Genomic DNA, 26,068 nt, shown 5'->3' on the forward strand with positions numbered 1-26,068 from the left:
TCTCTTTAGTAAGCTTGAGGTCCTGTATGTTGTGTGTGTGTATGTGTATGTATGTTTATATGTGTGTATGTCCGTATGTCCTGCTCCTCTCAGGGTTGGAGATTAAAGGGGAGTTACACACTGACCACTCAGCCTGCAGTGTACTGTGAACTGAAAATCCTGTCACTTGCAGAGCTGTGTGTAACCCAGTAGCTGGTCAATGCTGACTTCTGTCTTGTCTGAGGTCCCTTAAGAGACTGCTTACCAAGTGTGTCTGTCTTTTCCTTCTGTCTATTTAAAATAAAACTGTTTCTCTACTATGATAGATAACAGGACGTTTAGCATTTTGTTTCAGAAATATTGGTATTGAAGGTTGTATGGATTTATTTCAAAATGCAAAAGATGTACTTTATTGATGAATTGAAATTGCTTATTGATGTTGCTTTTTAAAAAATATAAACAGGCTTACTTCTGTTATAGTTGGTCCTTATATTTTAAGGGATGCTAAACAGAAATTACATCATTCCGAGTCTCTTTTCCAATAATGTTTTAAGAATGGAAAGAAATTGTATCATTACCTCATAGTTTGGTATTTTAAGGTACTTTGTTAACTTCATATTCTTAAACTTTCAAAAACTACATATGTACAATGCCTGGGCATGGCAGTTTAGGCCTGTAAGCCTAGCACTAGCTTACCTAGCATTCATGAAGCCCTGCGTTTGATTCCTCAGTACCACATAGACACAGAAAAAGCCAGAAGTGGTGCTCAAGTACTAGCCTTGAGCAAAAGAAGCTCAGGGACAGTGTTCAGACCCTGAGTTCAAGCCTCAGGACTGGCAAAAAAAAAAAAAAAAAAAAAAGTGAAGTAAATTTCTGAGGGTATATACTTTTTTAGTACCAAATTTTAAAATAGGTGTTGATGAATCTAAAATAATCAAGTTTCCTTTCCTATGAAAGAAGTTTGTAAGTTACAGTGTGACCTTTTGAGTGTGTGTGTATATGTGTGTATGTATGTGCATGCCTGTATTAGGACTTGAACTCAGTACCTGGGTGTTGTCCCTTATTTTTTCTGCTCAAGGCTTGTTACTCTACCAATGTCCATCATCAGATCTTAGGCTCCCCAGTAGCTAGGAGGCGTGAGCCACTGCTACCTGGTCATATTGCTACCATTTTTATTTATTTATTTTTTTTGTCGGTCATGGGGCTTGAACTCTGGGCCTGGGTGCTGTCCCTCAGCTCTTCAGCTCAAGGCAAGCGCTCTACCACTTGAGCTACAGCGCCACTTCCGGTTTTCTGGTGGTTTATTGGAGATAGGAGTCTCACAGTCTTTCCTGCCCGGGCTGGCTTTGAACTGCGATCCTCAGATCTCAGCCTCCTGAGTAGCTAGGATTACAGGCGTGAGCCACCAGCGCCCGGCTTTGCTACCATTTTTAGAGGAATAAAACTTTATGTAGAAAAAAATTTTGAACTGTGAACACTCAAAGTTGAAAATGCCATTTAAAAATAAATGCTTTTCCATTCATTCTTAGACCTGAAATGCACCTCAGAATTCTAGCTCTCACTACCCTGGTTTGGAATAGCGGTACCAAGGCTAATGAAAGGCTGTTGGCTATTTCTGTCTGTGTACAGTTGGTCTTTAAACTGGTAAGGCAGTGAGTGAACAGATGATCTTTGGAAGCCACAAAGCAGACACTCCACTGCAGATATTGTAGCCATGTCCATTTATGCTAATAGAACTGTGTCCTCACACTGTAATAGAGCTACTTCCCCACTTCCCACTGTATACAGACAGTGTGAGTGTGTCCCTGACTTTACAGTCTCTTTTAGACAATTATCCTAACTAACCATTTTGAGATATTTGAGGATAAACCCAATTTAAATATTTAGGCCTTTTTCTTTTCCCTCTTTCACTTAGGGTTAGAGACTACTTGGTTCTTTCCTTCTTCTGTTTTTGTTTTTGTTTTTTGTTTTTAATAATGTTGAAGCTTTAACCCAGGGCCTTGGGCATGTGTAGCAAGTGTTTTGCCATTGAGCTACATTCCCAGCCTAGAATTGGTAGAGGTGCTTGAACTCAGGTTTGAGCCCTGTCCCTGAGCTCTTTTGCTCAAGGCTAGCACTCTATCACTTTGAACCACAGTGCCACTTCTAGATTTCTGGTAGTTATTTGGAGATAAGAGTCTCACAGACTTTTCTGCCTGGACTGGCTTTGAACCATGATCCTCAGATCTCAACCTCCTGAGTAGCTAGGATTACAGATGTGAGCCATCAGCTCCTGGCTAGAACTGAGTTTTGATGAAATATCTGTCATCACATTCCCATCAGGCCTTGGGGTCCGATTCCAGACCTCCACAGGGCATTTTGCTTAATTTTTACTTTCTTTATCTGGAAATGGAGATAGAAGTCTTTGATGTAAGCCCTAAGTGGGTAGAAAATGTTAATTCCCCTAGCATATTTCTCCATTTGTAATAGCACCATGAAAATACAATTTGTCTGCTTTTTTTTGTAACTAAAAATAATATAGGCTCATACTATCTTTTGAGACTAGACCTGTTTATCTCACTCAGGATACTGTTAATTTTTCAGTTTGGTTTGTGTTTGTGTGAATATATGTATACAGCACAAACAAGCTAACACTTCCCTCTGTAACTATAGTTTTATAGGTTTTAACTGGTTAAAAGCAGGGGCTCTGGATTCATACTGGTCTTGGATCCTAGTTACATGACATTGGACAATTAAAATTAATCTAATTAAGCATCTGTTTATTCATCTGTGAAGGAGATTGATATCAATGTCTACTTCATGGAGTTGCTGGGAACTTAAATGAGGATTGTATATCAAGCCTTTAGAATGTTTCCAGGTATATAACTGTCTTCTCTGCATTCCTTTGGCTTAGCTCCCTCCTCTACTCTTGCTGGTGCTCTGCAACTTGAGCCACACCTGTATTTCTGACATTTTGCTGGAGTCTCTAAGATTTGTCTGGCAAGGATGGCTTTGAACAGAACTGATCCTCTTCTAGGATCTCAGCATTCTGAATAGCTAGGATTACAGACATGAGCCACCAGTGATAGCTAAACTTTTATTTATGTATGTATTTATTTATTTATTAAGGTACTCATCCTGGGGCTTGAACTCAGGGCCTGTGCACTGTTCCTGAGCTGCTTTTTGCTCAAGGCTAGAGCTCTGCCATTTGAGCCACAGTGCCACTCCATCTTTTTGGGCAATTTAGTGGAGATAGTGCCTCACAGACTTTTCCTGCCTAAGCTGGCTTCAAACCTCAATCCTCATATCTCAGTCTCCTGAGTAGCTAGGATTACAGGTATGAGCCTCTGGCGCCCAGCTTATTTTGTTGCTAGTACTGGTACAAGAACTCAGAGCCACACTCAATTTGCTTTCTGCCATTTTAGTCACACCTTTAGCTCTGATGTGTGTGTATGTGTGTGTGTGTGCACGCGCGTGCGCATGTGTGCGCATGCGTGCACGCCAGTCCTGGGACTTGAACTGTGGGCCTGAGAGCTGTCCCTGAGCTTCTTTGACTCAAGGCTAGCAATCCACTAGAACTACAGTACCACTTAGGGCTTTTTCTGGAGATTAGAGTCTCATGGATTTTCCTGCCCTGGCTGGCTTTGAGCCATAATCCTCAGATTTCAGCTTCCTGATTAGCTAGAATTACAAGCCGGGGCCACCAGCAATGGGTTAGTTCTGATCAGTTTTTTGTATGTGCTGGACTGGAGTTTAAACTCAGAGCCTAGGCACTGTTCCTGAACATCTTTTTCTCAAGGATAGACCCTACCACTTGAGCCACACCTCTACATCTGGCTTTTTCAAGAGTCTAGGACTTGACTGCCCTGGCTGGTTTGAATCCTCAGATTTCAGCCTCCTGAGTAACTAAGATTACAGACATGAGTTGCCAGTGCCTAGCTTGATTTATATTCTTTTTTGTTGTTGTTGTTAGTCGTGGTCTTGAACTCAGGACCTAGGCACTGTCCCTGAACTTTTTTGCTCTACCACTTTGAGTCCCAGTACCACTTCTGGTTTTCCTTTCTTTTTTGGGGGTCGGTCATGGGGCTTGAACTCTGGGCCTGGGTGCTGTCTCTCATCTCTTCAGCTCAAGGCGCCACTTCTGGGTTTTCTCAGTGGTTTATTGGAGATAAGAGTTTCACGGACTTTCCTGCCTGGGCTGGCTTTGAACCGAGATCCTCAGAATCTCAGCCTCCTAAGTAGCTAGGATTACAGGCATGAGCCACTAGTGCCCAGCCCACTTCTGGTTTTCTAGTAGTTAATTGGAGATAAAAGTCTCAAAGACTTTCCTGCCCAGGCTGGCTTTGAATCTCAATTCTCAGATCTATACCTCCTCAGTAGCTAAGATGAAGGCGTGAGCCACCAGTGCCTGACTAATTTTTAATATTCTTCATATGAGGGGCTGGGAAGGTGGCTCAGTGGTAAAGCGCTTGCTTTGCTTGCTTGAGGCCCTGGGTTTGATTCCTCAGCATCCATAGCAAAAAAAAAAAAAAGCCAGAAGTGGTGCTGTGGCTCAAGTGGTAGAGCGCTAGCCTTGAGCTGAAGAGCTGAGGGGCAGCTCCCAGGCTCAGAGTTCAGGCCCACGACCGGACCCAAAATAAAACAAATATTCTTGATATGAATTTTTAATTAGTCTTTGATGGGGATATATATATTAATAATACTTGCAGTATTTGACTATAGATAAAACAATGTAATTCTTTTCATAAGGCAGATATTTTTATGCTGGTAAAAAATTGTACAGCATGTTCATTTTTAGCAGCTTGAAGTTAACCTAGTATCTGTTGTTGATTAAAATAGAGGACTAGGCGCTGGGAAGGTGGCTCAGTGGTAGAGCGCTTGCCTTGCATGCATGAGGCCCTGGGTTTGATTCCTCAGCACCACATAAGCAAAAAGAAAAAACCCGGAAGTGGTGCTGTGGCTCAAGTGGTAGAGCCTGAGCCTTGAGCTGAAGAGCTGAGGGACAGGGCCCAGGCCCAGAGTTCAGGCCCCATGACCGAACCAAAAAAAAAAAAAAAAAAAAAAAAAAAAAAAATATATATATATATATATATATATATATATATATATATATATATATATATATATATTGAGGACTAGCCAGGCGCCGGTGGCTCACGCCTGTAATCCTAGCTACTCAGGAGTCTGAGATCTTAGGATCCTGGTTCAAAGCCAGCCGAGGCAGGAAAGTCTGTGAGACTCTTATCTCCAGTAAACCACTAGAAAACCAGAAGTGGTGCTGTGGCTCAAGTGGTAGAGTGCTTACCTTGAGCTGAAGGGCACAGGGACAGCGCCCAAGTCCAGAGTTCAAGCCCCACGACTGACAAAAATAAATAAAATAAAATAAAATATTGAGGACTGAACTCAGGGCTTTCCACTCATAGCAAGTAGCTCTACTTGTGAGAAATATCCCAGCCTGGGATTATAGGCCTGAACTACAATGCCTTGGCTACCTTTTAAGACTCTGAAAGGGTGAGTAGTTTGTGGCCTTGGTAGGCTCACTTGAGAACCTACTTGAGAAGGTGGTAGGGACCTTTGAGTTAGAGTTGATCCATTCTTTCTCCTATCAATGCTGAGACACTTTCTCTACCCTGTAGAGTTTTTAGTTTAGTGATTTTAAGGGGTGGGTTAGCCTAGGGGAAGAAACCTATTTTTTCACTCTGGCCTGGGGACAGGCCCTAAGGCAGGGCTTTGCTAAGGAGGATTCTGCCCTAAGCAGATGGGAGGAGTTAGGTATTCCTGGAGGTGGGACCTGCTTGTACGAATAAATACCTAGGGACAAAAGAGTGTTCTGTGTTGCAAATTGTGATTCTGGGTGGCCTTGGTTAGGGGCAGTTTTTGAGTTTTGAAGCCTGCCGGACCACATGTTTTTGCACTAGATCTTAGATTTGTTCAGAATTTATGAGGAGACCTTTAAGGCCTTTGGCCAGGTAAATTATTTAAAATTTAGAGGATTTGAATTTTATAAAAGGTGGAATAAAGGAGATCAGAACTGGAGTCTGCTGTGAGGCTGCTAGTGAGAGTGAGGAGGGTTTGACTGAGGTGGAGAGGAAGAGAAGAGGCTGGTGGAGAAGGTAAGCAGGCCTTAGGTTGGCCACGTGGAGATGTGGGGTGGCACTTAATGAACACTGGCAATTTTTTTTCTTTCTTTTTGACTTTTTTTGGTCTCAGTACAGGGGCTGGAACTCAATGCCTAGTCACTTTTCAGCTTTTTCCACTTAAGGTTGGCGCTCTACCACTTGAGCCACATCTCCATTTCCAGCCTCCCCCCCACCCTACCCCCCAGTTTATTGGAGATAGTTTCACAGACATTTCTGCCCAAGTTGGCCTCCACCCTTGATCCTCATATCTCAGCTTCCTGAGTGGCTAGGATTACAGGCGTGAGCCACCAGTGCTCGAGAGGGAGGGAGGGAGGGACGGATGGACAGAGGAGGGAGAGGTGTGTGTGTGTGTGTGTGTGTGTGTGTGTCTGTGTCTGTGTGTGTGTGTCTGTGTGTGTCTGTGTGTATGTGTCTGTGTGTGTGTGTGTCTGTGTGTGTCTGTCTGTGTGTCTGTGGACTTAAGGACTGGGATGGAGGGAGAGGTGTGTGTGTGTGTCTGTGTCTGTGTGTGGACTTAAGGACTGGGATGGAGGGAGAGGTGTGTGTGTGTCTGTGTCTGTGTGTGTGTGGACTTAAGGCCTGCTTGCCGTCCCTGAGCTTTTTGGCTTCAGGCTAGCACTCTAACCTCTTGGGCCATAGCCTCACTTCTCTCAACATTTTCAAACATTGTTCAAATCCTGAATAGTAACCTTTAGGGTGAACAGAGTAATAATGACAAGAAAGCCCATGGAGATGTTATCTTTGACATTCAGTGTTTGTATGTGATTTAATTGCTGCTGTCTCATAATTTGATCTTGTTTAGAAACTTCATTCGGCTGCTGATGTGAAAATGTTAAGGGATTCTGTGTCAAGTTTTGGATTTTTAAATCTTTTGGAACTTTGGAGTCTGGAAATCTTAGGTCTTTCTTTCCTTTAAAAAATTTTAATTACAATGACTTGCTTAAACTTGTTGGAGTCACCGCTTTTAGATGAACAAAATTTATAAAGGTCTGTCCCTGGCCTACTCCTGTGGCTCCTATTCCTGTAGGCATTTCATCTGGTGCCCCTGTAAAGCACAATTAGAAGAACCTTGAAGGAAACTTGACCAGTGTGAGTCCTAGAGAGCTGGGTTAGGGGCCTGTCTTAAATAGTGGAAGGCCTGCCTTGAGTTCAATCCTCAGTTCCATCAAAAAATGGAGAGAGAGAGAAGGAAAAAAGACACCAATGATTGAGCTGTGGGGAAGAAGGGATTTTCAAGTAGAGAAAGTTGTCTACAGTTGCCTTGCTACAAGGTCTGGAAGCCAGGGGGGAAAAGTGTATTCAGGAATTTAATAACAAAGACACCATTAGTTTCAGATTTTTAGAACAAAAGAACTTTGAGGATTATGACCTACAACTTAGTTTTTCTTCTTTTGTGTCAAGCAAGGTACTGTTTTTTTTTTTTTTTGTCAGTCGTGGGGCTTGAACTCTGGGCCTGGGCGTTGTCCCTCAGCTCTTCAGCTCAAGGCGAGCGCTCTACCACTTGAGCTACAGCACCACTTCCGGTTTTCTGGTGGTTTATTGGAGATAAGAGTCTCACGGTCTGTCTTGCCCGTCTTGCCCGGGCTGGCTTTGAACCGCGATCCTCAGATCTCAGCCTCCTGAGTAGCTAGGATTACAGGCGTGAGCCACCAGCGCCCGGCCAAGGTACTGTTTTGTGATAGTAGGGTCTGGCTGGATGAATTGAGAGAGCATTTGGTTGAAAAGGATGTTAACTTGAGGTAATAAATGTTCAAATCAAATACTATTCTTCTACGTGTTGGTGTTGGTGGGGTTCAAGTCTAATGGCCTCATAAAGGCTATGAAAGCTGTCCACCACCAAATCATACCTACCCCAGTTTTACTAGTATATTTTCCATCATAAGAACATCAGTCCGGATGACGGTGTCTATTGGCTATAATCCTAGCTACTCAGGAGGCTGGGATTTGAGGATCACGGTTCAAAGCCAGCCGAGGCAGGAAAGTCTGTGAGACTCTTATCGCCAATAAACCACCAGAAAACTGAAAGTGGCGTTGTGGCTCAAGTGGTAGAGATCTCGCCTTGAGCTGAAGAGCTGAGGGACAGAGCCCAGGCCCAGAGTTCAGGCCATATGACTGACAAAAATAAGAAAGAAAGAAAGCCAGGCGTTGGTGGCTCACGCCTGTAATCCTAGCTACTCAGGAGGTTGAGATCTGAGGATGGAGGTTCAGAGCCATACCAGGCAGGAAAGTCCGTGGAACTCTTCTCTCCAATAAGCCACCAGAAAACCGAAAGTGGCACTGTAGCTCAAGTAGTAGAGCACTAGCCTTGAGGTGAAGAGCTGAGGGATAGTGCTCAGGCCCAGAGTTCAAGCCCCACGACTGACCAAAAAAAAAAAAACAACAAACTTCAGTATATAACTTCTATAGAGTATAGAAAACATTTTTTGTTTTTGTTTTTTTTTTTGGGTCCAGTCGTGGGCCTGAACTCTGGGCCTGGGCGCTGTCCCTCAGCTCTTCAGCTCAAGGCTAGCACTCTACCATTGAGCCACAGTGCCACTTCCGGCTTTTTTCTTTTTGCTTATGTGGTGCTGAGGAATCGAACCCAGGGCCTCATGCATGCAAGGCAAGCGCTCCACCACTGAGCCACCTTCCCAGCCCGAAAACATTTTTAATGTAGATTGGAGGAAAGAATTCTCTGGGAGTTCTGTAGCTAGGCCTAAGAAGGTGGAGCCCCTCAATTAATGGAGATTACATTGTACCATTCAGACAACCACTAGCAGAGTGTGTTTTTAGCCCTGTAGAGTTTAGATTAAAATGATAATACTAATAAGCTGCAACTTACTTTTTCTAATAGTAGTGAATGGAGTGATTATTACATGCTGGGTACCATGCTAAGTTCAATTCATGAAATACCTAATTTAATGCTCCTAAGCAAGTAAATGAGGTGCATACAGTTATAATCTTCCCTTCACAGATGAGAAAATTTACCAGACTTGAGTCCCATCTGATTTCTACCAGAGCCAATGAGTGATCTCTACTGCTGCATGAACTATCTGTACCTTTCGAATAAATCAGGTAAGAAACTTTAAATTACTGTCATTTAAGTTCATAATGCAACTTTTATTTGTCCAGTGCTGTTTGAAGCACAGTCTTTAGAATGTAACAGAGATTTAAAAAGCATATTCTACTTTTACGTATTTTAGTTTGAACAGTATTCTGAATATTACTAATATTTTTGGGTGGTGGGCAGGTGTTTTTCACTTTAGTTATTTATTTTTGGTGCCAGTACTGAAGCTTGAACTCAGGGCCTGGGCAGTCTCTCTGACCTTTTTCCCTCCTCAAGGCTGGCATTCTACCACTTGAGCCACAGTTCTACTTCCATCTTTTTAGTGGTTAACTGAGTAAGAGTTTCATAGACTTTCCTGCCTGGGTTGGCTCTGAACCTCAATCCTCAGAGCTCAGCCTCTTGAGTATGATTAGCAGTGATAGTTTTCATTGTTTTTCTTTGTCTTTCAGTTCATGAATTGTCCATTTTTATTTTTTGAATTTTTTTATTTTTATTTTTTGGTGCTGGTACAAGGACTTGAGCTCAGTGCTTAGTATTCATACTTGGCTTTTTAGCTTAAGGCTAGCTCTCTACCACTTGAGCTATACACCTTCACTTTAAGAGTCCTTGGGATTTGCCCCTGGCTGGCTTTGAACTACAGTCCTCTGATCTCAGCCTCTTGAATAACTAGCATTACAGGCTTCAGCCACCAGCACCCTGCTTCAGAGTTTACTACTTTGATTGATGTGTACATTGTAGTTGTTCCGCGCACCTCCCCCCACCCCCAACCTTGTTGTGCTGATTCTGGGGCTTGGATTTGGGGCCTGGGCTCTGTCCCTGAGCTTTTTTTGCTCAAGACTAGCTCTCTACTACTTGAGTCACAGCTCATTTGCAGCTTTTTTGGGGGTAATTTATTGGAAATAAGTGTCATGGACTTTTCTGCCAAGGCTGGCTTTGAACCATGGTCCTAAAATACCAGCCTCCTGAGTAGGATTACAGGCATGAGCTATCAGTGTCTGGCTGGATGTTAGGTTTTTAAAATCAATTTAGTCTTCTGTCTAGATAAATACATTTACCTTTTGCTGTATCAAGTTGATTTTTTTTTTTTTTTTTTTTGTCAGTCGTGGGTCCTGAACTCTGGGCCTGGGCGCTGTCCCTCAGCTCTTCAGTTCAAGGCGAGCGCTCTACCACTTGAGTCACAGTACCACTTCTTCAAGTTGATTTTTAAAGTTGACTTTAAAATACAAGATTTTGAATGTGTTTGTAATAATAATAGCAACTTTTAGGATTAGTGGATTTTTAAAAAATTTATGTTTTTGTGGGTCGTGGGGCTTGAACTCTGGGCCTGAGAGCTGTCCCTCAGCTTGTCAGCTCAAGGCCAGCACTCTACCACTGGAGCCACAGCACCACTTCCAGTTTTCTGGTGGTTAATTGGAGATAAGAGTCTCATGGATTTTCCTGCCTGGGCTGGCTTTGAACTGTGATCCTCAGATCTCAGCCTCCTGAGTAGCTAGGATTACAGGCGTGAGCCTCTGGCGCCCAGCTTTTCTTTTCATTCTTACCTCCAGCCTTCCACAACTGGACTTTTCTCTCTCTCTTTTTTTTTTTTTTGGGTCCGGAACTCTGGGCCTGGGCGCTGTCCCTCAGCTCAAGGCTCAAGGCTCAAGGCTAGCGTGCTACCACGTGAGCCATAGCACCACTTCCAGCTTTTTTCTTTTTGCTTATTTGGTGCTGAGGAATCGAACTCAGGGCCTCATGCATGCAAGGCAAGCGCTCTACCACTGAGCTACCTTCTCAGCCCCACAACTGGACTTCTTTATCCCTACTGGCAAGGAGGTATGAGGAAGGAAATACATAACCTTCAACAAATATCTAATAGACCCTAAGGCTTAAATGTTATCACATTTTCTGGTTAGGAATGTAGCTTAGTGGTAGAATGCTTGCCTAGAACTTTCAAGATCCTGAATTTCATCCCCAAACTAAAATTTATTAAAAAACCATTTAAGGGAAAATATTATTGTATTTTCTAATTCCTTTGACATGCAGCTAAAACTAAGCTCTAACTTCTAACATACAATGGATATCACCTAAAAAAGGAAGAGTGTTCAAGGTGTGATTCAAATGGTAGCAAACAGGATATATGAGTTCAAACCTCAGGATCACCAAAACAAATGAAAGAAAATCTTAGACTGAATTTACTAACATCTCTAATAGCTATCATCTTTCGCTGTGGAGACAACTTGCTTATCCTTAAAGGGGAGAATGTAGGCAATTAAGCACTTAACAGCAACAGCAGAATATATACTCTTACTTATTACCAAAATACAGAAATAGCTATTAGTTAGAACAGACAGTATTTAAGGCTCATAGAAAGGATATTTTAACAGCAAACACATCCATGTACTAAACTCAAAATAGGAAATACGGTCAGGAAAGTCTGTGAGACTCTTATCTCCAATAAACCACCAGAAAACCAGAAGTAGCAGTGTGGCTCAAGTGGTAGAGTGCTCACCTTGAGCTGAAAAGTGCAGGGACAGTGTCCAGGTCCAGAGTTCAAGCACCATGAGCAACAAAAAAAAAGAATGAAGAAGTTTCTTTCCCTGAGAACTACCTGAGTGCTTTTTGTCAGCATTTCTTCTTTACTTCAAAAGGAAAAAAAAACCCAACCTATTTATTAATTAATGTAGAAAAGATCAAATGAGTAGTTGTTTCCAATTTAAACATGTGTGTGTGTGTGTGTGTGTGTGTGTGTATGTGTGTGTGTGTGTGTGTATGTGTGTGTGTGTGTGTGTGTGCTGTTGGTCTTGGGCTTGAATTCAAGGTCTAGGTGCTGTCCCTGAGCTTTTTTGCTCAAGGCTACTGCTCTACCACTTAAGTCATGGCTCTTGTGTCCTGCTTTTTGGAGGTTAATTGGAGTTGACTCTCATGGACTTCCTTGTTTCAGCTGACTTTAAACTGAAGTCTTCAGATCTCAACTTTCTCAGTAGCTAGCATTACAGGAATGAGCTACCAGCACTTGGCCACAAAGTAAAATAATACTCATTTAAAAGAAGTTAGGGGGTTGGGGGTTTAGCCCAGCGGAAGGGCGCCTGCCTGGCACGTGCAAGGCCCTGGGTTCGGTCCTCAGCCCTAGAAAATAAAAATAAAAGAAGTTAGATTTCAAAACAGCACAGTACCATTCCTCTCTCTCAATTTTTCAGGGTTTGGCTCTGTAGCTCAGGTTGGACTTGAACTCATGTCTCCTGTCTCTGCCTCCTAGAATTGTAGGTATGTATCCCCACATGTAGCAGAGATATTTGAAAATAGAGAACACTTGACTGTTTTAGGAAAATAGATACAAAGAGTGATAGGGTGTAAAATGATCTTTTAATAGGTCTTTTTTTTGGGGGGGGGTCCGGTCATAGGACCTGCACTCTGGGCCTGGGCGCTGTCCCTCAGCTCTTCAGCTCAAGGCTAGCGCTCTACCACTTGAGCCACAACACCACTTCCGGCTTTTTTCTTTTTGCTTATGTGGTGCTGAGGAATCGAACCCAGGGCCTCTTGCATGCAAGGAAAGAGCCGAACACTGGTGGTTCATGCCCTAATACTAGCTACCTCAGGAGGCTGAGCTCTGAGGATTGCGGTTCAAAACCAGCCAGGACAGGAAAGTCTGAGACTCTTATCTCCAGTTAACCACCAGAAAACTGGAAGTGGCACTGTGGTTCAAGTGGTAGAGTGCTTGCCTTGATCTGAAAAGCTCAGGGGCAGTGCCCAGGCCCAGAGGTCAAGCCCCACAACTGACCAAAAAAAGTGTGGGGGGGGGGCTGGGAAGGTGGTTCAGTGGTAGAGTGCTTGCCTTACATGCGTGAGGCCCTGGGTTCGATTCCTCAGCACCACATAAGAAGAAAAAGCCAGACGTGATGCTGTGGCTCAAGTGGTAGTGCACTAGCCTTGAGCCTTGAGCTGAGGGACAGCACCCAGGCCCAGAGTTCAGGCCCCACAACTGACCAAAAAAAAAAAATTGAAAGAAGAAAGAGAAAGGAAAAATTAATCACAAATAAATTTGGAAATTAGTCTTAGGTAAAACAAGGCTGAAGAGAAATTGTAAGATGCTGAAATATACTTTAATGTAATAACATAGACATAGAGGTAATTAGTGAGAGCATTGGCTTTATTGGGTAACTAGTGAAAGAATACAGTTGAGTAAATTAGTGAGTTTATAAGAAAAATTAAATAGGCACATTATTTTAATGAACATCACTTGCTAAGTAAATGCTGAGTGGCAAATTCTATGACATCTGTGATGGCATATTGGGTGTTACTTCATCAAATGTTCCAGATATTTATAAGTTTTGTTTATTGCTTTGTTTATGTAATGTTGGGAAATGACCCCAGGTCTGGAACATGCTAGGCAAGGGGTCTCCCACTAAGCTTCAAACATTTTCAAGCTTCTAAATTACATTAACTTCTCTTTATACATGACTACAGCTATTAGAAATAATATTATGGATTGCTCAATTTACTGATTTTTAAGGGATTATCTTAAGAGCTGAGGGTATAACTCAGTAGCTAAGTAGAGTGCTTGCTCATCATGGATGAGGTACTTTCAGTTCCCGGCACTGGTGGAGGGTCAGGGGATGGGGGAAGAGGTTTAATTATCAAAGGTATGTGCATTGGCATGTGAATAGATGATATGAAATGAAGAGTTACTGTCACAAAATTAGTTTGTTTTCAGTATGTATTTTCTGTGTGCCTTTAACTTCGGAGTCCTTGGAGTATAATAATGCACAGAAAATGGTTGGTCCCGGTGAGAGCCCATTTTCTAAGGGAGAAGAACTGAACAGGCAGCAGGAGTATAGTGTGATGAGAGACCAAATGGGGAAATGCACATTGTACCTCAGAGGAATGTGGAACCAACTCAGCTTTTGGGGGTCTGTATGTGGTAGTTACTAAACTATATTTCTAAGCATTAGACAAAGGCTGCTTAAGAGTAGTAGGGCACTAGGTTGTAAAGAGGGAGTGGTCTCACTTGTAATCCTACCTACTCAGGAGGCTGAGTCCATTTCCACCAGGAACCCAGAAGAGGCACGTTGGCTGAAGTGGTAGAGCGCTTTTGCCTTGAGCTGAAGAGCTCAGGACAGAACCCAGAACCAGAGTTCAAGACCCATGACTGACCAAAAAGAAAAGGAGGGAGAGGTCTATTTTTCTGGGCAGAGTAGCAGTCTGCTTTTAGACTGCTTTTTAGATCTGTGAATAATATTCCTTTATTTTGAATGCATTTTGAATGTTTTGTAGATTATAATTTTCTAAGGGCAAGAATTATTTATAATCATCGGGCTGGAAAAGGTGGCTCAGTGGTAGAGTGTTTGCCTTGCATGTGTGAGGCCCTGGGTTTGATTCCTCAGCACCACATAAGGAGAAAAAGCCAGAAGTGATGCTATGGCTCAAATGGTAGAGTGCTAGTCTTAAGAAAGAAAGAGAGAGAGAGAGAGAGAGGAAGGAAGGAAGGAAGGAAGGAAAGAGAGAGAGAAAGAAAGAAAGAAAGAAAGAGAGAGAGAGAAATATAACCATCACGGGTACTATAAAAATGATAGGACCTAATAAGTGTTTTTTTTGTTTTTGCTTTTGCTTTTTGCCAGTCCTGGGGTTTGAACTCAGGGCCTGGTCACTATTCCTGAGCTGCTTTTTTTCCCCGTGTGTGTGTGTGTGTGTGTGTGTGTGTGTGTGTGTGTGTGTGTGTGTGTGTGTGTGTGTGTGTGTGTGTGTGTGTGTGTGTGTGTGTGTGTGTGTGTGTGTGTGTGTGTGTGTGTGTGTGTGTGTTCGTGGGGGGGGTGTTCGTGGGGGGGGTGTTCGTGGGGGTTTGAACTTCCGGCTTTTTCTGTTTATGTGGTACCCAGGACTTCATGCATGCTAGGCAAGCACTCCACCACTAAGCCACATTCCCAGCCTTAGCAACTTTTTTTGTTGTTGGTCAAGGGGCTTGAACTCAGGGCCTGAATGCCGTCACTGAGCTGTTTCACTCAAGGTTAGTGTTCTATCACTTTGAGCCACAGTGCCACTGATCCATGAATAAAGAAAATTTGGCAAGCACTGGTGGCTCATGCCTGTAATCCTAGCTACTCAGGAGACTTGAGATCTGAGGATTGCAGTTCAAAGCCAACCTGAGCAGGAAAGCTTTTATCTACAATAAATTGGAGGAGGTACTGTGGCTCAGGCGGTAGAGCACTAGCCTTGAGCTGAAGAGTTCAGGAACAGTGCCCAAGCCCCGAGTTCAAGCCCCATGACCGTCAAAAATAATAATAATAATTTTCACTCATCTAGGGCTCCATTTGTAAGACATGATGCTCAGTGTGTTGCCTGTTTTATCTCATTTGATCCTGACAACAACATGGTGATAACTTAGCTCCTATTATTTCTATTTTGCAGATGAGAAAACTGAGATTCAGAAAGGTTAAATGATTTGTTCAGGATAACACAGTAAGTGTCTGATTTTGGAATCATCACATCTTCTGACTCTTCAAGCATTTAAATATGTTGTCATTAATTTGGTGTAAGGAAATTAATATTCATTTTATTTTTGCCTTCCTCTTGGTGCCTTCTAGATTTCCTAATCATGCACCATATCCTTGAGCCACACTTCCAACCCCACTCTTGAAGGATGAGGTGTTTTTGTTTTTGTTTTTTGTTTTTTGTCTGTTGTGGGGCTTAAACTCTGAGCCTGGGTGTTGTCCCTCAGCCCTTCAGATCCAGGCTACTGCTCTACCACTTGGAGCCACTGTGCCACTTCTGTCTTTTTCTGTTTATGTGGTGCTGAGGAATCCAACTCAGGGCCTCATACATGCAAGGCAAGCACTCTACCACTGAGCCACCTTCCCAGCCCCAGGATAACGTTTTTTGAGTGTAGTAGTTGATATTTAAGCTGTTTCATTTGTCATCTAAGTGACTTTGGGAGGGTGGGATAGGCTTATATGAGTTCACTATGAGCCTAAAATAGATGCAGTTTACTATGGTGGACTATGTGCTGTTATTTTTTTCAAAGCAGGAATTTGCTCTATGTTAATTGAACATTTATTGCAAATAGGCAAATACCTTATCAACAGAACCAAAAATGTAGAATTTTTTCACACACCATGAGGGTTTGAACTCAGGGCCTTATGTTTGCTTGGCTTTCTTACTTGGCTGGCACTCTAGTACTTGAACCATACCTCCAATCCAGCTTTTTGCTGGTTTAGAAATATAGTGTAGTGAACTTTTTTTTGCTGGTGGTGAGGCCTGAACTCTGAGCCTGGGTGCTGTCCCTCAGCTCTTCAGCTCAAGGCTAGTGCTCTACCGCTTGAGCCACAGCGCCATGTCCAGCTTTTTCTGCTTATGTGGTGCTGAGGAATTGAATCCAGGGCCTCATGCATTCAAGGCAAGCACTCTACCACTGAGCCACCTTCCCAGCCTGTGTAGTGAACTTTTTTTTTTTTTTTCTCCCGTCATGGGGCCTGAACTCTGGGCCTGGGCGCTGTCCCTCAGCTCTTCAGCTCCACTTCCGGCATTTTTCTGTTTATGTGGTGCTGAGGAATCGAACCCAGGGCCTCATGCTTGCAAGGCATGCACTCTACCGCTGAGCTACCTTCCCAGCCCCTGTGTAGTGAACTTTTATGCCCAGGTTGGCCTGGAACCTAGATTCTTTCAATCTCAGCTTCCTGAATAGCTAGTATTACAGGAGTAAACCACTAGCACATGGCTGAAAAAAGTAAAATAAATCCATTTATTATCCCATTGGTATAATAAATAGATTTAGAATCTGAGGATATGTAGTGTGCACTCAACACATGAGTAGTGAATTTTAAAAACCTGCACCTCTAACTTTTCATTCTTTTGAGAGAAGAGCTCTGTTTCTTTGTTGTATTCAGTAGCCTAACCATAGCAAATATGACTTCACTCAGTTGGGAATGGAGATAAGGTAGCATTTTATAATGCATCTCATTCATGTTTGACCTCATTATTGGGATGTTGGATAAAAACAGATCTATAACATTAGAAAAGTTGACATCAGAATATTAAAACACATATTTTATGTTCTGGGTGGGCTGCCTTTTACTTTTTTATAACAAGGCCTTTTGATATTTTTGTAGACAATCTGCTTCATCTTGATTCAGCAGCATTCCAAACTGTGGTATCCTTGGGGTTCTCTTAACATTGCTATGGTGCAGAAGATTTAAAATCAGGTATGGCTGTGGGACCAGAAGTCCCTCAGTGAAATCCTCAACTTGAATCTTTCTTATACTCTCTTGATGTATCACTTGTGTTTCTTTTTCTCCCCTTCCTCCCCCATGGCCTTTTAGCTGATGTTCACAAGGAATAGAGTCACGTGATGTATGAAGGGAAACATATACACTTCTCTGAGGTTGACAATAAGCCCTTGTGCTCATATAGCCCCAAACTCTGCAAGCAGCGGCGTCTCAACGGCTACGCTTTCTGTATCAGACACGTTCTGGAGGACAAGACTGCCCCCTTCAAGCAATGTGAATATGTGGCGAAGTATAACAGCCAGCGCTGCACCAACCCCATCCCCAAATCAGAGGATCGCAGGTAAGAGCATTCTGGTATTAGTTATGCACTTCTCCCTCCTCTACCCTCCTCTTCTCCCTCCCCCTTCCTTCTCTCTTTCAGTGTGGTGAATTTAAATGTTGAGTTCTAAGAAAGTTTGGAATCATTCTAAAGGTGAGAGATGCAATTTCTTTTTAAAAACTTTTTGTAAGCCAGGTTCCAATGGCTCATGCATGCAGTCCTAGCTACTTAAGATTCTGAGATCTAAGGTTTGTGGTTCAGAGCCAGCTCAAGCAGGAAAGCCTAGACTCTTATCTACAACTAGCTGCCAAAAGAAACTGGAAATGTACCTAGGGCTACAGTGGTAGAGCTCTAGCCTTGACATAATCTCAGGGACAGTGCCAAGGCCCTGAGTTCAAGTCCAAGTGTAGCACGAAAAAAATTCTTTTTTAGTGTATATTAATTTTATGACATATTAATATTAATTTTATAAGATAGTTTCACTGTTTCTATTGTTCTTTTTCTGTCTCCTTCTCCCCCCCCCCTTTTTTTTTTTGGTCAGTTGTGGGGCTTGAACTCAAGGCTTGGGTGCTGTCCCTGAGCTTTTTCACTCAAGGCTGGCACTCTACTACTTTGAGCCACAACACTACTGGTTTTGTGGTGGTTAATTGGAGATAAGAGTTCCATGGACTTTCCTACCTAGGATGCTGTTAAACCTTGATCTTAAGATTTCAGCTTCCTGAGTAGCTAGAATTACAGGCTGGAGCCATCAGTACCTAGTCTATTCGAAGTTATTAATAGGCTCCATTATGCTGTTTTCATACATAAACAAAATGTACTTTAATATGGCAATTTCTTTTAAATAGAGTGGTAACCTTAAGGTATTATGTTAAAGTATGTTTAAGTGTTTTCTTTTTATTTAATTTTATAGCATCCTGGGTTTTTACAAAAAAAGTTTTTTCCTAAAAAATGCTGCTCATACCCTTGGTACTGATTTGTTTGATTTATGGCCACTTAAAATAGTTCTTGACTTCTGTTTAGTATCTGCCTTGCAAGAGAAGTCATAAATGTTAGGATTGATAATAATTTGTGTTTTTAAAGTTTATGCTTGAAAGCATATAAAGGATATATATTCAATTGGAAATAGTTTAAAATATTTAAATCATTTATAAGGTGCACTTTCTGACAGATGTCTTAGTGTTTAGCACTATCTTATAATCTTGCCTTGTTTGATTAAAAACAGTTCCAAATAGATTGTAATTTAGAGACTATATTTTCCCTAGAAATGTGATTTTATATTGTGTTTTTAAAGGAGGCTATAATATCCATAGGAGAAGTACTACTTTTACGTCTCATCTCTTCATGTATCTTGTTCTTTAGTTCTCCAGAAACCATATTGATCGTTAGGGGACATTGCAGAGAGATGCAGGGCTGTTCCATGTCCTGCAACCATGTTCCTGTATAGAAGCACATATCACCTGAATATATTGGCTCAAAAGATGTCATGTGTCTTTTGTCTTGATGAGCTCTTTTTTCACTTTTGTGTGAAATAAATAATTTGTTTGGTAGAGATCCCACTAAATGAGTACATTCAATATGGTGATTTGGGAGTGCTCTCTTAGAATTTCCAACTAACACTTAAGTTTCAAATTACAATACCTGAAAGTTAGAAACAGCTGCTTGATGAGGCAGAGAATAAAACTTTAATCTCAGGTGAGAAAGGGACCTGTGTATTAAGTTAAACCTATCTGTCCAGGCTAGTTGACTTTAACAGACGGAAAAATAATTTTTTTACCCTTGACTTTTTTAAGATGAAGGATTTTACTTTCAGTCTTACTGCAACTACATCACTATAGGGTTTTTTGTTGTTGTTATTATTATTATTGTTTTCTTTTTTTAAAAAATTTGCTGATACCATTGTTGAACCCAGGGTTTTCTAAGTAAACAGCTTGCTTGCTTGGCTGGAGCTCCACCAACTTGAGCCACACCTTTAGCCTGGCTTTTTGCCTGTTATTTTGAAGGAGTCTCCTAGACTTTTCTGTGTGGGCTGGCCTTGAACTTTGGTCCTCCAGATAGCCTCATGAGTAGATAGGATTACAGATGTGAACAACCAGAGCTTGTCTGTAGTTTTATCTTAAATTGGATTTATCACGGTTGTGGTTATAAACCTTGGATTTTTTTCATTTGAAGTAAAGCAAATATTATATATTATATAAAATTATATATTAAGTTAATATGAAGAACTGAATTTCTTTCTCAATTTCTTAAAATATTCTCTTAAGCATCTTTTTTTTTTTTTTCTTTTTTTGTTGGTTGTGGGTCTTGAACTCTGGGCCTGGGCGCTGTCCCTTAGCTCTTCAGCTCAAGGCCAGTGTTCTACCATTTGTGCCATAGCGCCACTTCCAGTTTTCTGGTTGTTAATTGGAGATAAGAGTCTCATGGACTTTCCTGCCCAGTCTGGCTTGAACTGTGATCCTCAGATCTTAGCCTCCTGGGTTACCTAGGTTACAGGTGTGAGCCACTGGCCTTGGTCCTAAGCATCTATCTTATTTGTCTTTAGTAACTTCCTCATTAGAATAAGACAGGAAAAGCAGACGAACTTTCGTGTTTCTCATTTAATACAAACTTTCTTTTTTTTTTTTTTTTGTTTTTTTGTTTTTTTGGGGTCCGGTCATGGGCCTGAACTCTGAGCCTGGGCGCTGCCCCTCAGCTCTTCAGCTCAAGGCTAGCGCTCTACCACTTGAGCCACAGGGCCACTTCCGGGCTTTTTTTTTTGTTTTTTTGTTTTTTGTTTTGCTTATGGGTGCTGAGGAATTGACCCAGGGCCTCAAGCATGCAAGGCAAGCACTTTACCACTGAGCCACCTTCCCAGCCCCATTATTTAATAGAAACTTTCGTAGTTACTAAATTGTCTGGGCATGGTTGTAATTCTAGCACTCTGGAGGTAGAGGCAGGAGGATTAAAAGTTCAGGTCCATGCTGGATTACATACAATAATCTATTGTTAACTGAATTTTTATAAGATTAAGAAATTTAAGGGTTTTTTGTTTTGTTTTGTTTTGTTTTCCTGTAGGTCATAGTTCTTGAACTCTGGGCTTGGGTGCTTTTGCTGAGCATTTCAGATCAAGTTGAGCATTCTACTACTTGAGCCACATCACCACTTCCAGTTTTCTGGTGGTTAATTGGAGATAAGAGTCTCATGGGCTTTCTAGTACTTTCTTGCCCTGGCTGGCTCTGAACTGTGATCCTCAGATCTCAGCCTCCTGAGTAGCTAGGATTACAGGCATGAGCCACCAGCGCCTAGCTCCTCTGTAGCTTTTGCTCATCATTTGGAGATGAGTTAAGATTTGTCTGCCTAGGATTGTTTTAAAGCTCCATACTCAGATCTCAGACTTGTAAGTAGCTAGGGTTATAGGCCAGAGCCACCAATGGCCATGCTTTCCAACTTTTTAAGATAGTTATAGACGCCGGTGGCTCACGCCTGTAATCCTAGCTACTCAGGAGGCTGAGATCTGAGAATCGAGGTTCAAAGCCAGCCCAGGCAGGAAAGACTGTGAGACTCCTATCTCCAATATACCACTAGAAAACTGGAAGTGGCGCTGTAGCTCAAGTGGTAGAGCGCTCGCCTTGAGCTGAAGAGCTAAGGGACAGCGCCCAGGCCCAGAGTTCAAGCCCCATGACCGACAAAAAAAAAAAAAAAAGATAGTTATAGAGCTGAAGCTAGCCTGGGTGGGAAAGCATCAGATGCTTAACTCCAGTTAACTACCAAAAAGGAATGGCTCAAGTGGTAAAATGCTACTCTTGAGCAAAAATGCTCCTTAAGAGACAGCACCCAGGCAAATAAATTAGTTAATCATTAAATCAATCAGTCAATAAAGTGGTATGCTTAATGGAAGGACTGGCAAAATCCATTTTTTATGTTCTTGTGCAAAAAAGTATATGAGCATTCTCTTGCTATATAGATCAAGCTGGCTTCAGACTTGCTGTGAAGCCTGCCTAGACTCTTGGGCTGAGATATTGCAGGTGTGTGCCATCATGCTTCCTGTATAATACCATTTGATATTTAAGTTTGCTGTGATTATGCAGGTATATGTCCACACACACACAGTTAATAGTGTATATCTGCCAAGAAATTTTCTTGTTTCCTACATTCTTTTTTTTTTTTTTTAAAGCATCTTGAGGTATGATTCACATACCATATAACTAATCCCTTTAAAGCATATCATCTGGTATTTTTTTTTTTACTGTTTCACAAAATTATGCAGTCCTCACCACAATCTAATTTTAGAATATTTTCATCCTTCCTAGTGAAACCCTGTACTTATCTAGCAGTTATTCTATCTATCGATCGATAAATCGATCAGTTGTGGGCTTGAACTCTGGGCCTGGGTGCTGTCCCTCAGCTCTTTATAAAGCTTAAGGCTAGCGCTCTATCAATTAAGCCACAGCGCCACTTCTGGTTTTCTGGTGGTTTATTGAAGATTAGAGTCTTACAGACTTTTCCTGACCAGGTTGGTTTTGAATCTTGATCCTCAGATCTCAGCCTCCTGAGTAGCTAGGATTACAGGCATGAGCCACCAGTGCCCAATTCTATATTTGTTTTTTTTTAGAGTAGAAGTGCACATTTTTGTATATAGAGGGTTTTTTTTGTTGTTTGTTTGTTTGTTTTTTTGTCAATCTTGGGGCCTGAACTCTGGGCTTGGGCAGTATCCCTCAGCTCTTCAGCTCAAGACTAGCAATTTACCACTTGTGCCACAGCACCACTGCTGGCTTTTTCTGCTTATGTGGTGCTGAGGAATCAACCCCAGGGCCTCATGCAAGCGAGGCAAGCACTCTACACTGAGCCACCTTCCCAGCCCTGGTATATGTATTTTAAATGCTGTTAATAAGCCATCAGAATATAGTTATGAAGAATTTTCCTATTAGAAGTAATGTCTTGTCTCATCTCATCTTGTCTCATTTTTCTTTTTTGGTTTTTGAGATAGTTTCACTCTAGCACAGTGTGGTCTAGAATCTACTATGTAGCCTAGGTTGCTCTTAAATTTGTTATTCCGTCTGCATTAGCCTCTAGAGAGGAGTGCTGGGATTATAGGTTTGTCCTACCATGCCAACAGAAAGAATCTTTTAGGAATTGAGACAACATGTTGTGCCTTGCTGATTCAGTGACTAAAGAGGTGAGGGAGGTTGCATATACAAATCAGCCTGCTGCCTTGCAGACAAGCTTGATTTCTAAATTAAAGACACGAAGCCACACTTTTCCCTACTAAGGAAACAAATTCTTTTTTTTACTTAAAAAATTAGGAAGGGGTGGCACTGTGGCTCAAGTGGTAGAGCCCTTGCTTTGAGCTGAATAGCTGAGGGACAGCGCCTAGGCCCAGAGTTCAAGCCCCACAACTAATAAAAGAGAAAAAGAAAAGAGAAAATTAGGGAGGGGATGACACTGTTCAAAAGGAAGTATATGCATTACCTCAATCATGTAACTGGATCCTCTCTCTCTCTACAACCTTTACAATAACATTTTTTTAAAAAAGAAAGAAAAGTTGGGCTGGGAATGTGGCTTAGACTTAGAGTACTTGCTAGTATGCATGAAGCCCTGGGTTCAATTCCTCAGTACCATATAAACAGAAAAGGCTGGAAGTAGTGCTGTGGCTCAATTAGTAGAGTGCTAACCTAGAGCAAAAGAAGCTCAGGGACAGTGCCCTGACCCTGAGTTCAAGTCCCAGGACTGGCAAAAGAAGAAAAAAAGCAAGAAATAAAGAAGAAAGGAAAGAAAGAAAGAAAAAAGAGAAGGAAGGAAAGAAAGAAAGACATTAAGAAGTTAAAAGCAATAGCAAAAATACTTATTTTTTGGCATACTAGGGACTGAACCTAGGCCTCACACATGGTAGGCAAGTGCTACACCATTGAGCTACATCTCCAGCCATTTTAAATTTCATTTTCTGACAGCATCTTGCTAACTCACCTAGGCTGGCCATCTTCGGTCGGTCTTCCTGCCTCAGCTTTTACCAGTAGCTGGGACTATAGTCCTGTATCATCAGACTTGGCTGTTTTTTGTTCTGTTTCATTATTTTGCTGGTTCAGGGATTTGAACTGAGCATTGTTGCTCAGCCTGCTTGCTTACAGCTAGCAAACTACCATTGGAGCTGTGCTCCAGTTATAGCTTTTGGCTGGTTATTTGGAATCACATCTTGGATTTAATTATGTTTTACTGGTTAAGCAGAGGTAGAATCAGGCTTTTATGCTCAACTCTATTTACTCTTTATTATTGTTAATTTGTTGGAAAGTCTAGTTATTACCAATATCCCATTCCTTAGTGTATGAGACCTACCTCAAAACTGCTAGATATGGTCTGCAGATGTCAATTGTGTGCTATAGTAATAGTGTCTGTTTTCAGATAACTTAGGGAAACACTGAAGGGAAACTTCATAATGCACATTATCTTCAAAAATGCTTCAAGTTTTTCAGCAGAAACAAGCAAAAACAAAATTATGACATAGTTTTGCTGAGGCAGAATTTCCCAAGTTTATTGAAGCACTTTGTACTGTTTTTCTGGCATTCTTGTTATCCTGTGGAACAGAATGAAGGAAGAGCCTGAGTTTGGAGACTCTTCTACTGGTGAAAACCTCCACAGATTTCACTGTGGTTAATTGGCATACCAGATATTCTTGCTCTGTGAGAAAACACTAGCCTTTTTTCTTTTTTCTTTTTTTTGTCGGTCATGGGGCCTGAACTCTGGGCTTGGGTGCTGTCTCTCAGCTCTTCAGCTCAAAGCGAGCGCTCTACTGCTTCAGCCACAGCGCCACTTCCAACACTAGCCTTTTATAAGAGCCTTCACATTGCAAAGAGCTTTGATTTTTTTATACCAGTCTCAGCCAATTCTGTCACTTTGCACATCAACAATGTTTGGGCAGGTTCTGTTTTGTAGAACAGTTTTCTTATCTGATAAAGGGCATAATTTCAGCACTATTCCATGCTGGTACTGGATGAGATAGTCCATGTCTTTGTATCTCACGTTGTTGAGAAACTCATTCCATTTAGAGTTCTTCTCATCAGGTTTATTCTTTTACTTTCTCCTTCCATTCTGCCTGTAATCCCCACTCTTGTGTATGGCGCATACTGTAGACACTTGACATTGCTTAAGGTTATATGATAAGATCTTTGAACCTCCTAAAGGAATATACATTTTCCCATGAATTATACTTTTTTCGTAGGTTAAACCAGCCAGTTTATTGAATAATATGTGTAAAACTTTTATCATGCAGGGCTGGGAAGGTGGCTCAGTGGTAGAGTGCTTGCCTTGCATGCATGAGGCCCTGGGTTCGATTCCTCAGCACCACATAAGTAAAAAGAAAAAAGCCATAACTGGCACTGTGGCTCAAGTGGTAGAGCGCTAGCCTTGAGCTGAAGAGCTGAGGGACAACGGCCAGGCCCGGAGTTCAGGCCGGACCCCCCCCCCCCAAAAAAAAAAAAAAAGAAAGAAAAGAAAAGAAAACTTTTACCATGCAGACTAAAGCATCTATGTCAGCTCAGCATGAAGAGCACATTTTCTTCCTTAAGGCAGTTACATGGAGAACCAGGTTGAATGAGGTTATTTAACAAGTGTGGAAGCCGGGAGCCAGTGGCTTATGCCTGTAATCCTAGCTACTCAGGAGGCTGAGATCTGAGGGTCATGGTTCAAAGCCAGCCAGGATAGGAAAGTCTGTAAAACTCTTCTTTTTTTTTTTTTGGTTGGTCATGGGGCTTGAACTCTGGGCTTGGGCGCTATCCCTCAGCTCTTCAGCTCAAGGCGAGCGCTCTACCTCTTGAGCCACAGCACCGGTTTCCTAGTGGTTTATTGGAGATAAGAGTCTCACAGACTTTCCTTGCCCGGGCTGGCTTTGAACTGTGATCCTCAGATCTCAGCTGCCTGAGTAGCTAGGATTACTGGCGTGAGCCACCGGTGCCCAGCTCCGTGAAATTCTTTATCTCCAACAAACCACTGGAAAACCAGAAGTGGTGCTGTAGCTCAAGTGATACAACACTAGCCAGAGTTCAAACCCTATGCCCGACAAAAAAAAAAAAAAAAAGTGTGGAATCCAAACTAGGGGAAGCTACTCATTTTGTTGTTGTTTGTTTTGTTTTTGTTTTTTGTTTTTTGTTTTGTGGTCGTAGGGCTTGGATGCTGCCCTGGAGCTTTTTTTGCTCAGGGCTAGCATTCTGCCACTTGAGCCACAGGTCCACTTCTGGCATTTGAGGGATAGTTAAATTGACTGACTTTCCTGCCTGAACTGGCTTTAAACTAGGATCTTTAGATCTCAGCCCCCTGAGTAGCTAGGATTACAGGTATGAGCCACCAGCACCTGGCACTGATAGGAATTTTAAGTGATTCTTCAGACCCTTGATGAGCTAACTTTGTGTGCTATGTTTGAATAGAGGGTAGTCACATGATG

General features: G+C 42.0%; 2 protein-coding genes across 7 annotated transcripts in view; one reads left to right on the plus strand and one right to left on the minus strand.

The window, feature by feature from the left end:
* LOC138822421 (basic salivary proline-rich protein 1-like) overlaps positions 1-596 on the minus strand; it is a 41,946-nt gene extending 41,350 nt beyond the window's left edge. The window contains exon 1 of the mRNA XM_070015475.1: positions 558-596. Coding sequence (XP_069871576.1) covers positions 558-596 — 39 coding nt within the window. The remainder of the gene's footprint in view (positions 1-557) is intronic.
* The window catches only part of Ino80d (INO80 complex subunit D), a 63,843-nt gene that overhangs the window by 2,158 nt on the left and 35,617 nt on the right, over positions 1-26,068 (plus strand). For 4 of the 6 annotated variants that reach the window (XR_011371151.1, XM_070018633.1, XM_070018642.1 and 1 more), the window contains exons 2-5: positions 9,052-9,152; positions 15,529-15,579; positions 17,226-17,318; positions 17,436-17,682. Coding sequence is in view for 5 of the 6 variants with exons in the window: in XM_070018633.1 (XP_069874734.1) it covers positions 17,465-17,682 (218 nt within the window). In the remaining variant the exon portion in view is untranslated. Of the gene's footprint in view, positions 1-9,051; positions 9,153-12,323; positions 12,391-15,528; positions 15,580-17,225; positions 17,319-17,435; positions 17,683-26,068 lie in introns of all 6 variants that reach the window. The other 2 variants (XM_070018653.1, XM_070018664.1) reach the window with 2 other exon arrangements.

The sequence above is a fragment of the Dipodomys merriami genome, unplaced genomic scaffold (genome assembly GCF_024711535.1).
Source record: "Dipodomys merriami isolate MVZ:Mamm:240054 unplaced genomic scaffold, mDipMer1.0.p SCAF_1, whole genome shotgun sequence".
Taxonomy (NCBI): Eukaryota; Metazoa; Chordata; class Mammalia; order Rodentia; family Heteromyidae; genus Dipodomys; species Dipodomys merriami.